The 12339-nt window shown below is 37.2% G+C and overlaps 1 protein-coding gene across 2 annotated transcripts in view; it reads right to left on the bottom strand.

Annotated features, from left to right (window-relative positions):
- The window catches only part of atrnl1b (attractin-like 1b), a 109052-nt gene that overhangs the window by 69616 nt on the left and 27097 nt on the right, over window positions 1–12339 (bottom strand). For both annotated transcript variants that reach the window (XM_048171138.1, XM_048171139.1), the window contains exons 13-17: window positions 10705–10823; window positions 10473–10605; window positions 8179–8366; window positions 4935–5148; window positions 4639–4827 (exon numbers count right to left, since the gene is read on the bottom strand). In XM_048171138.1, coding sequence (XP_048027095.1) covers window positions 4639–4827; window positions 4935–5148; window positions 8179–8366; window positions 10473–10605; window positions 10705–10823 — 843 coding nt within the window. The remainder of the gene's footprint in view (window positions 1–4638; window positions 4828–4934; window positions 5149–8178; window positions 8367–10472; window positions 10606–10704; window positions 10824–12339) is intronic.

The following is a 12339-nucleotide window of genomic DNA, read 5'->3' as shown; positions in this document are numbered from 1 at the left end:
ACTGCAGGAGCTGACAGATCCTGAACAGCACCATATGATTTAATTCGGCATGCAATAAAAATCATTTGTTTAGGGGTGAGGAGATGTCTAGACGGGCTAGGCATTGAGAACAGATGAGACAACATCTCTGGGAAGGAAAATGCATCCCTGCCGATTCAAATAGTCAAGGGTCACATGTTCACAGGCGTAAATTGATTGGCACCCCACAAATGAAAAAAGAAAGATGGCAGTTCAGCTATCAAATATGACTGGTTTCAAAGTCACATCAAAATTGAGACCATTTAGATACTTTCTGGACTTTTTGTTTGTAATTCACTGGTTAATAATGTTACAAAGAAAAAATAGTTAAATAGTAATAATGTTACAAAAAAAAAAAATTCCTTCCACTGTAGAAAAATTAAGCCAGAAATGGCCGTTGACATCTGGCAGCGATGATGTCTGAGTCGGAGTCGGAGTCTGTGCAGTGAATGTGAGGTGGAGCCATGGTATCAAAGTCCAGCCCTTATTCCCGTAGACTCAATCATGACGTTACACCCTGTCTTTATTAGGGGTGGGACAAAATATTTTTAGGGCAATATATTGTTGTCCTTTTCCGTGCGATACAAGAATCGATACACTGGTGCCAACTATCGATATTTTAATTAATAAAATACGGTGCTCTAAATGGATTTCCCTGCTCCCAGCGTCGCTACTTCATGGCTCCTCAAGGCAGCGCTCAACACATTAATGAGGGAAATGTGAGCTGTCCACCATAATTGGATGGTGAACAGCAGTGTGAGTAAAATAATAGATGCCCCAGCCACGTTTAAATGGATAGTTCACCCAAAAATGAAATTTAGCCCATGATTTACTCACCTTCAAGCCATATACATGTGTATATGACAATCTTCTTTCAGATGAACAAAATCTGAGATTTATTTAAAACTATCCTGGCTCTAGCAAGCTTTATAATTGTAGTGAACAGGGGGCGTGATTTGAAGCCCCAAATAAATGCATCCATCCATCATAAATATAATCTGTATGGCACCAGAGGGTTAATAAAGGCCTTCTGAAGAGAAGCAATGGGTTTTTGTAAGAAAAATAATCATATTTATATTAACTATAATAACTAGCTTCCAGCAGGCAGCCACACACAACGATTTGCGGTGAAATGATGTGATGTGATGACGACGCATGACGCGATGGCGAAATAGGATAGAGCTAAACAAAACACCGGTCGCGAATTAGAAGTCTACAATGAGAAATTTTAAAGAGAAATGTCGGAGAATTTCAATATAAGAGAAGAGGAGATTGAGTTTGTTGTACAGCCCTATTTAAACCGCGAGAGGTGTCTAAGCTTACGATACTCCTACATCCCGCATCATGCATCGCTTCAGGGGTTACTCATTTGGCGCAAGTCGACAGCATGCATATGGTCATCTGGCGAAAGCTAGTTATTTTAGATTATAAAGTTTTAAATATGGATATTTTTCTTACAGGAACCCATTGCTTCTCTTCAGAAGGCCTTTATTAACCTCCTGGAGCCATACGGATTAGGGCTGCACGATTAATCGCATGCTATTCTCACGCGCATTTCGTCAGTAAAGCCGGTTCCCTGATTACCGCTAAATCGCCATCACCTGCTTTCAAATGAAGCGGCATTTAATAGACAGAGCCGTAGGTCACTGAAAAGCCACGCAATATCGCGTTCATATCGCAGATGAATCGCCTGCGATAATGAACGCGATATTGCGTGGCTTGTCCGTGAACTACGGCTCCGTCTATTAAAAGGCGCTCTGTTTAAAAACAGGTGATGGCGATTTAGCGGTAATCAGGGAACCGGCTTTACTGACGAAATGCGCGTGAGAATAGCATGCGATTAATCGTGCAGCCCTAATACGGATTATATTTATGATGGATGGATGCATTTTTGGGGGGCTTCAAAACATGCCCCCCGTTAGGATATTTTTAAATATATCTCTGATTGTGTTCGTCTGAAAGAAGATAGTCATATACACCTAGGATGGATAGAGTGTGAGTAAATCATAATTTTCATTTTTGGGTGATCTATCCCTTTAAGTCCAAAGTCTGGGCCCACTTCGGCTTTTATACCATAAATGGGACAAACAAAATCGGCAAAGAGTATGTAATATGCAAGAACTGCCTGGTAAAAGTGAAGTGCATGAGTAATACCATGAACATGGATAGTCACTTGCAACACCATCACCCTGATCTCATTGAAAATATTTAATTTGCTTAAAACGTCAAATTTAATTTACAGACTGAAAAACTTTGTGCTGTTTTCTAAGAGTTTGGACTTGAATAAAGAGAAAACCTGCACAACCTTTTCACAGATATTTTGTTTTCATAGTTAGACACATATCGTGATGTATGATTATAAGATTGTCTAGCATTATATTATCTCAGAATTACTGTATCGTGATATTATCGGTATCGTGAGCCATGTATAGTGTTTCGTATCGTATCATAAGGTATCCTGTGATTCCTATCCCTAGTCTTTACAGCATCACATAACTAACTAAAACCAAACTTATTAGAGAAACCAACACTATCTAAAATAACACAAACCATCTTTTGGAACAAAATGTATTTGAAGTGTAACTGTCTTAAATAGTTAAATTTCAAGTGTCGCTGATAATTGTGGAGAGAGTCAGAGAAACGAAGAGATGTAGGACAAATAGTCAAACAGATGATGTCTGGCAGTGCGACAAGGACATGCTACAAACCGACTATAAACAAATGCCCTTCAGCCCAACAAAGCAGTGGCAGCAGCCGCCAGATTTAAGGGCGAATATATCAGACTGTTACAATACGGGGTCGACACACACAAGCTCCCCACATCCCGGTGCAAATCATTGCCGCGCAAAAATATACACCTTCACAAGTGTGGGTCAAACTCATCCAAGCATGCTCAGACAGAGACAAAGCACCCTGAAGAGAAAAAGAAGAAAAACTGAGAGAAAAAAAAAGAAAAACATGAAGCAGAAATAGATCTTTAAAATGGCACTGACACAGGCCGGGGCTTATGGTGGAGCAGTTGAAACGTTAAGTAACCATCACTTGGACGGAGCGATACATTTTGGTGACAAAAAGGTTTCTTCAGCCAGACAGATTTGCAGACTCGTACCACCTCTTTCTGGCGGAGAGCTTTTAATTCATTTTCCATCAGACTGAGCATAATGGAAGTTCTATCAGAAAGTCTAGGCCTGTCATAAAAACACACTACAGTCAGGAGAGTGTCCATGTGTCCCCTGTACTCTTACCTCACTATCTGATAGGGTGAAATAAGACATCATGAGCACTTAAAGCCTCAAGTCTGAAGGACAAACATAACTTGGCATAACACAGGATATGCACAGCTGTGTACCAAATAAATACACAGCAAACAAGTTCAATAGCACTGAATGTGAATGTGAACTACACATTAAGCAAAGTGAAAAATCAGGAACATTAAGGTGTTTGAGAGATGTCAAGGCCTCTTTTTTAATACTCCCTGCAGAACACTTCCACCTAATGTCGTTCACCATCACGTTTTCCTTAAAGTTTCTATCACTTAGCGTGCCGATACGTGCCATAAGAATCCATTCTTGAATAGCCAAGAGGGAAGAGCGAATGCTTAGGCAGACAAATTGAAACACTAATTGCACATTACAGGCGGATCAGAGGCCAAGCAGTTCAGCTAATGGGATGAAACAACAGATCTGATAGAGATGAAGAACCCACACTATCCAGGCTGCTGACAGGCACTGATTGGTTGTATCTTTCTCTGAAAAGCTCCACAGAGCAAATTTCTCATCACTGGGAAGACTCACACGGAAACCCTTCCAAGAAACATGGCTACATGCGATAACAGCTCCTGTAATTCCAACATACAACATTTCCCACCAACAAATATGTACAATCAGTTCAAAGCCCAAAATATTCTTATAAAGAAAATTAACAATTATTAAAAAAAAATATATACATACGTTTAAAAATATACACTACCAAAACTTCTGCATTTATTAAAAATAAAGTAAAAATGCAGCAAAAACAGTACAATTATGAAATATTGATACAATTTAGAATAACTACTTTTTTTTTTTTTTTATACATTTTAAAATGTAATTTATTTCAGTGATATCAAAGCAAAATTTTCAGTAGTCATTACTCCAGTCTTTGGAAATCATTGTAATATGCTGATTTAGTGCACAATAAATATATAATTTTTATTATCAATGTTGAAATGTTCAATCAATCAATCAATGTTGTTGTGCTGCTTAATATTTTTGTGAAAACTGATATTCAGGATTCTCTGATGAATAGAAAGTTCAAAAGAACAGCATTTATTTGAAATGTAAGTCTTAACATTAACAGTAACATTATAAATGTCTTTACTGTCCATTTTGATCAATTTAATGCACCCTTTCAAAAAAAAAAAAAAAATGTTTTTTACTACCATTTGTAGGTTCCTTTTGTATATATTTTGGCTAATATTTACATAGTGCTACCGATAATAGTGTAGTACTATTATTACTAGTACATTTAACAAATTGTACTGCGCTCAGTTGTTTTTCTCCTGAAAATCAGAAACAAAAACAAAAAACATAGATTCTTCATCATGACTAATGGCCACAATATGTAAATAAGGACACTCACACACGCAGTCAGCTGTCTGCCACTCTAGACACTGGCCATAGGGAAAGGAGATAACATAGGCATTGGAGTCCACACAGCGTTTGGTGCTTCCACACCACATGCATTCCATGGCCTGGCTGGTGCAGTTCTCACAGGTGGTTCGCAGTGAGCAGGGCATCTTACAAGGACGGGCGTTCTGGTTCGGGCTCACTGCAGAAAAGAAAATATGTATGAGGTTAGTGAAAAGGGATTGCTTATGTATATGGGCTCATTTTCAATGAAAATAAAGGGAACAGGAGAATGGAATAGGGACTCACCGACTGGTTTCTCACAGATGAGGCCATCTGTGTTGGCGGTGCAGGGATTGGCCCTGAGGCCAGACACCTGAGCTCTCTCCAGGTAAGCACAGAAGCCTGAGTCATTGGGCTCACTGGGCAGCCACTGCAGAGAGGTGTTAGTGAATGGAGACTTGTCCTCCCAGCCCCAGTATGACACGTTGATCTTTCTCAGGCCCACCCACGGGGACAGTTTCTGGAGGACAAACACAATGAGTCACAGGAAACATTAACAAAATTAGGGACTAAACTAATTTTGAACAGAGGATGCATCAATCATAATTATGTTCATAGAATGCGAGTATACACTACCATTGAAAAGTTTGGGGTCAGTAATATTTTTTTTTGTTTTTAATAAATACTTTCATTAAGCAATGATGCATTAAATTCATCAAAAGACATTATAAAAACATTTTTAATAAAAAAATAAAAAAAACATTTCTATTTCAAATAAACGCTGTTTTTCTGAACTTTCTATTCATAAAAGGACTATTAAAAAAAAAATCCCCAAAAATATTAAACAGCCCAATTGCTTTCAACAATGATAAGAAATGCTTCTTAAGCACAAAAACAACATGTTAAATTGTAATTATATTTTACAAAATTATGCTTTTACTCTATTTCTGATCAAATAAATGCTGCCTTGGCGAGTTTGAGACTTTTTTCAAAAACTGACCCAAACTTTCAAAAGGTATAGTGAAAAAGCCAGTCAAAATTTTGGACACACTCGACTGAATTTGTTTTTCATGATCTTAAAAAACGTTTGATCTAAAGACTTATGCTTAAATGTTTGAAACTAGGATTGTGTCTATAGCCCTATTCTGACTGTAATTGTTTCTCATGGGGTCGTAAGGTATTTTCAACATTTACATGGGATAGTCAGTGATTTTATTGCCATCTAAATCCAGAATGTTTTTCTCCCACCACCCACGTAAAAATACCTGGCCGAAATTACCTACTGTTTTTTGACACACACCAAGGTTGTGTGGTAATTTAACTGCCATCCCAATCCACATCTCTGAGTTTACAAGAAGAGATCAATTCAAAATTCACTGTTTAAATCCTTTTTGACCACTGCAGAGCACTGTACGATAACTGTTGTGCCTCGCTGTAAATTGCATGCGTTTTAAAAATGTACACTTTTATTACTGAAATGCTGGAAAGTATTTACAAGAACAATATTTCATCACCGCTCCACCTCAGCAAGTGGGAGCTGCTAAGAACAAAAAGGAGAAAGAGAAGAAAAGCACATAAACATTTGAAATGGACCGTTATTGTGGCAGCAACAGATATGTAATACAATTTTAAAATATTACATACATTAAAAATATAAACCAGGCAGCTTTTTTATGTTTACCTCATGTAAATTTCCACATTTTTAAAATGACATGCATCATTTTGAGATAAAATGCAAGACAGAAAACCATTTCAACTATAGTGCATCTACCTTCCTATTTTTAAACAGGAGATTTAAATAATCAAACAATAATTAGGATATTATTCTTCCTATTATTAAATGAAATATGAATTTATTCTTATTATTCCAAGCATGACACATTTTATTTACAGCAGACAATCATGCGACTGACCGAGCGAGCACCGCATTCCTAGGCTCGTAGAAATCACAAAACTTCGCATCTCCACCGTGAATAAATCACAATACGAATGCATGAGTTTTATCAATGAGGTGCAATGCAAATTTATTTTTACAGGCATCCACATGAGACACAACTGCTGTCTGAATAGGCCTTTAGTATGATTTTCTTTATAAAACTAACATTTTAATATAACAAATGGGTGAGTTGGATTGCATAGTGAAGGAAAATCAGCCAACAAGTGGCCAGAAAACATATGAAGTTCTTGAATACTGTTTTAAAAGCATCCCAGAAGTGGAAGTTGGTTGAGAGAATGATGACCAAAGTGTGGAGAGCTAGTCTGGGTAAACCCAGCCTGATCTGCCGGCGATTTGATTTCGCTCGGCAACTCAGTCTGGAAACCAGTGCATTCATTTCTGCTGTGCTGTTACACTTTTGCGGGAACCAATCACAGACTGGCTTATCCACCTTGCTCGCTATTGGCGGGTATAACACGATGACGATAGAGAAGCGACGGCAAGCAGCTTTCAAACTCTATCTGATCTACCCGTCTCTCCAATAACAATGCACAATCACAGTGACGCCGACTGTGTTAAGCATTTACCTTATCTGAGAGAAATGTAGCAGAGCGTTGATCCGACAGTCTCTTCATAGGAAGATTACAAACGGCGATTGATGACACACGACAATTCTCTGCTGTTATTTTGGTGGTTTGCTTCACGATGTGAGTACAGGACTCTTTTACTTCAATGCCCCTTGATGGTAGACAATATTTTTATTATTTGCTCTATATGTTTCGTCTCCCTGCTTCTTGAATCTCGCGCCGCCTGAGCTGACTGGAATTCTTTTTGGTTGTCATGACAATGTCACGTAGTTTAGGGCGGCTATATTCCGCGTTCATTTACACTGAACCAGAACAGTATCAGAGTCGCCTTTTAAACTCTCGATGATGCTGAATGACTTCTTTAGTTAGCAAACAAATCGCTCGAGTGGGTGTAAATACCGATCACTTTCATGTTTTTTTGCACAACCTGCAAAAATCGCTCGATGCCATTGCTGCTTCTGCAAACCGCGGATCAATGCTACAAACCAATACAAACTAAACCTGCGTCTCAATCAGCTCCCTAGTTCCCTAGGTCGTGAATCAGTATATCATGAAAGTGAATGTGGCTGATTCCCTGATCAGTGCCCTGACTACTGAACTAGGGAGCTGATTGAGACACACGGTAAACCTGTCTGGAGTTTTCGCATCGCTCTGCAAAGTACGTCACCTGGATCGTTGATCTGATTGGTTGAAGGACCGTCCCTAATGCTCGTTGATCACGCCTCTTGTGCAGTAGGAAATACATAGCAAACTCCCCAGACCAATGTTCAATTTTAAATTGAGCTTGGTCTGGTGATAGCCAGACTAGTGGAGAGCTGTAATCTAGGCAAAGGCTGGCTATATAATATAAGATAGCATTGATTTGCTTGACATTTTTTGGTCACTACATAATTCTCATACTTTTATTTTTGTTATTTCATAATTTTGATGACTTTACTATCATTCTAGAATGTGGAATACATTGATAAGGGATGAGAATGTGGGTCCAAAATTTTGACTGGAAGTGCATATATGAGCAGACACAAACCTTTCCCTTCTGCTGGTACTTCTGCAATTCTTCCAGCACAAAGTCCACCTGCTTGGCTGTGGTAAGGGAGGCGATGTTTCCCTCCAGGTTCTTGCAGTAGTGCTGAGCATTGTCATAGCTCTCCCTGCTGGAGTTGATCTGCAGACAGGCCTCCCCAACATTGCTCCAGCCGTCTCCACACAGCTGGGCTACAAAGAGGTCATGAGATGTAGAGGAATTAGGAGCTTTTAACTCAAACCTCATATTTTTTCCATTTCTCGTTTGATCTCTGTTCTTCAGAGACAGCAGGAGAGCTCTTAACATAATGAAAATTACTCTTTAGAACCAAGTGAAGCTCTAAAAGGGCTAATTCAAGCAAAGTGGATGGTTAAAGAAATTGTGGTAAATGCCAAGCACAATCAGAGTGAATCATTTAGCAAATTTACAATTCAAAGAAGACAAAAGGTATCCTGATTCTCAGGTTTCTTTAGGTCAGAAATTACAAAGAGCACAAAATTCAAGTACAACCCAAATTAAATTTAAAGCTACAATATGGAAATTTTTCGCCGCTAGTGGTCACCTATTCAAAACAAAGGAGTAGCTTGATGACGCCGAGTTAAAGGATTATTTCACTTTCAAATTAACATTTCCTGATAATTTACTCACCCCCATGTCATCCAAGATGTTCATGTCTTTCTTTCTTCAGTTGAAAAGAAATTAAAGTTTTTGATGAAAACATTCCAGGATTTTTCTCCAAGTAGTGGACTTCAATGGAGCCCAAACGGTTGAAGGTCAAAATTACAGTTTACAGCGATCCCAGACGAGAAATAAGGGTCTTATCTACAGAAACCATCGCTCATTTTCTAGAAAAAAAAAAAATTAAAAATTTTATACGTTTTAACCATAAATGCTCATCTTTAACTAGCTCTTCTTCTTCTCTATTTGAATTCTGGCAGTGTAGACACTGCTAAGTGTATTACTGCCCTCCACAGGTCAAAGTTAGAACTAAACTGTCATATACAATATTCTAGTGCAAGTATATAACAATTAGTTCAAACTTTAAACCTGAGGAGGGCAGTAATACACTTAGCAGTGTCTACACTGCTGGAATTCTAATAGAGAAGAAGAGAGCTAGTTCAAGATGAGCATTTATTGTTAAAACTTACATAATTTCTTTTTTTTTTTTTTTTTTTAAGAAAATGAGCAATGGTTTCTCTAGATAATAATTTTGACCTTCAACCGTTTGGGCTCCACTGAAGTCCACTATATGGAGAAAAATCCTGGAATGTTTTCATCAAAAACCATAATTTCTTTTTGACTGAAGAAAGAAAGACATGAACATCTTGGATGACATGGGGGTGAGTAAATTATCAGGACAATTTAATTTGAAAGTGAACTAATCCTTTAATTTTAAAATGTATTGTCTGATGGAGAAAATGCTGTAATGCTTAGCTACTTGACAAAATAGTGTTTTTCTCTGAGGCATAGTAAAAGCATGGTACTCTCTGAAAATCAAGAAAACTAGATTTAAACAGTAAGACTAAACATGTTGAGTTATATAACAATAATTCATTATCTGTCCATAAATGTAACCAAATAGTTGATCCCTTGCTTAATAAAACATGTAATATATTAAAGCGTCTTTGGTGTTTCCATGGTTTCTACAACATAAAACCAGAAACACGGATATGACGCCATTGACAGGTGACTCCCGGAATGTCCCGTATCCTTGGTTAAAATCGCAATTTTCTCACGATTAACAAATAGTTGGAAACATTTGTGATATTTTAAGTACTCAACTGAACAAAATATATAACACTAGCCTAGTGATTTTTGGATATTTTACCGCAAAAAAACCTTACATATTGTGCCTTTAAAAACAAAGATAGTAGAGAGAAGGGAATTGGTACCAGTTTAAATTTGCTAAAAACAGAATGAGTTACAAAAATCTAGTGACCTTCCTGTCTTGTCAACCTTTTAAGGTGCACTCCTCACATAAAAGCTGTTCCAAAAGGCAAGATAGCTTCTTTTGGCCAATATATAAGCCCATAATGCACTGTGGTAAGCTCAGTGAATAAAATTAATTTTTAGATGGCAGATGAGTGTATTTAAACTAAATTGTCTATTTTACCCAATATAAGCATGCTATTTATATGTATGCTCATCATGTCTTTAACTTGGCAGCGTGTTAATGGCAAAGTCCACTGGAATCAATTGTGAATCATGTCTGAAGCCCAATTGACAAGCCCAATTTTGATTGTCAGTCTCTGTTCACAAAATAAAAAATCTCTCCCACAATCCTCTACCGTTCATACCAGGAAGGGTGTGGCATTCCTGCTGCTGAGGATCCCATTGGCAGCTGAAGTTGAGGGAGCAGCTCTTGCAGTTGGCCATCTTACTGCAAATCTGCTCATTTCTGATTGTACATTTGGTGAAATTCTTAACCGTCTAGTAAAAAGAAAATAAAAAGTGATATCAACAAACACAGGACTACTAGTACATATAATTGTGAAGTGTAGCACTGGTGCCCTCTGAAGGCCAACTTACAGCAGTGCAGTTACTTAGAGCTGAGATGCATTTCTTGCTTTCACACCACTGACATCCATTAGTGTTGGCGGTACAGCTGGTGCAGTCTGAGAAGCGGTAACATCTCTCATCCACCGTGGCTAGAGCAGAGACAGATCGAAAAAAATAAAGTAGAAAGGGTGAGATGAAGGGCAAAAGAGTTTAGTACCCCAAAAAGTGACAGTCTTAAGTATTACTGTCCAACAGTTATGAGGCATACATTAATCTACAGGAACATCTAAGCTTTTCCAAAGCCAACTCTCATATCAAACTTTTAACCAAAGTAGAAGAGAAACGTTTAGCACTTCAAACTCCACCCATTCCCCATTTACTTCCAATTGCATGACTTCAAACAGTGGGACTTGTGTAAAGAATCAAAGAAGCCTCTGTTCTACATCTCTATCCTTTGACAATCCTTTATTCAATAATTAAGAGTGTCTCCATGTCCTTACTTCACTACAGAAACATTTATTTCCCATTCCTTAGCCTTAAAAAGCTCTCTCTCTCACACACACACACACACACCACAGTAACATTTCCTGCACAGCTGCTGAATCTACAGCAAATATCTGAATCCAGGGCTGTAACCATCAAACTATACAAGGGTGGATTAGAACCCGGAACCTCTGACACAGTTAACAAAACTTCTACCACCAGACCATTAGGGAATTCAAATAATAATTGCAGATCTATGTATTTATTCACTAACGTGAAGAATCTCGGGACTAACAATATTTTGTATCGTTGATATAGTAGGTGTAAGAATGAAACTATCACAATAAAGATGAGTTCTCAATGTATTATTAAAATTGATTTCTGGACATCACAAAATTTCCTTCACTGTTCTGTTTCTTTATGCTTTATATATAAAAAAAGTCCCCCCCCCAATGTTCAAGACAGGGTTACAGCCTTGTCTGAATCTGTCTAATGAAGTATGTCATCAGAAATGAATCCATCAGAGCAGTTATTCAATTGATACTCACTTACTGAAATCATTATAGTTAAAGATGTGCATTCACGAAGCTTTTTTGAAAACCATTTCTGTTTACATTTGAAACAGAAATGTTATGTAACAATGTAAAAGTCTTTATTGTCACGTTTGATAAATTCAAAGAGTCCTTGTTGAATGAAAGTAATGATTTCTTTCAAAAAATTATTTTTTCTGTCTCTCTAACAGCAAAAAAAGAATACCAGTGATTATTACAAACCCTGTTTTTGCAGTGAGGAAATCCTAGTTTACACACACAGCCCCCTCTCAATGTTTTATTGTTTTTGATATTTAATTTATAGTTTGTTTTACTTTAAAAATATTAAAATGTTTACAAAAAAAAAAAAAAAAAAATATATATATATATATATATATATATATATATTAAAATAGCAAATATTTATTACATAAGTATTTTAATTAAATGTTATTAAAAGTTATTATTAAAAAATAATTACATTTAAGTTTCACCAACCTTAAGTAGATAAAACAGTCCTTGCTTCATTTATAATTCAGTGACTGATTTATCAAGTCATTTTGACTGATTAAATAAAAAAACTGGATCATAAGCGTAATTACTTAAGAAATCTGACAACAATAGTCATGTTGTATGCTTGTGTTTGAGTGCT

The sequence above is a fragment of the Megalobrama amblycephala genome, linkage group LG20, assembly GCF_018812025.1.
Source record: "Megalobrama amblycephala isolate DHTTF-2021 linkage group LG20, ASM1881202v1, whole genome shotgun sequence".
NCBI classification, from domain to species: Eukaryota; Metazoa; Chordata; class Actinopteri; order Cypriniformes; family Xenocyprididae; genus Megalobrama; species Megalobrama amblycephala.
The sequence above is the reverse complement of the archived record's forward strand: the minus strand, read 5'-3'. Positions and strand labels throughout refer to the sequence as shown.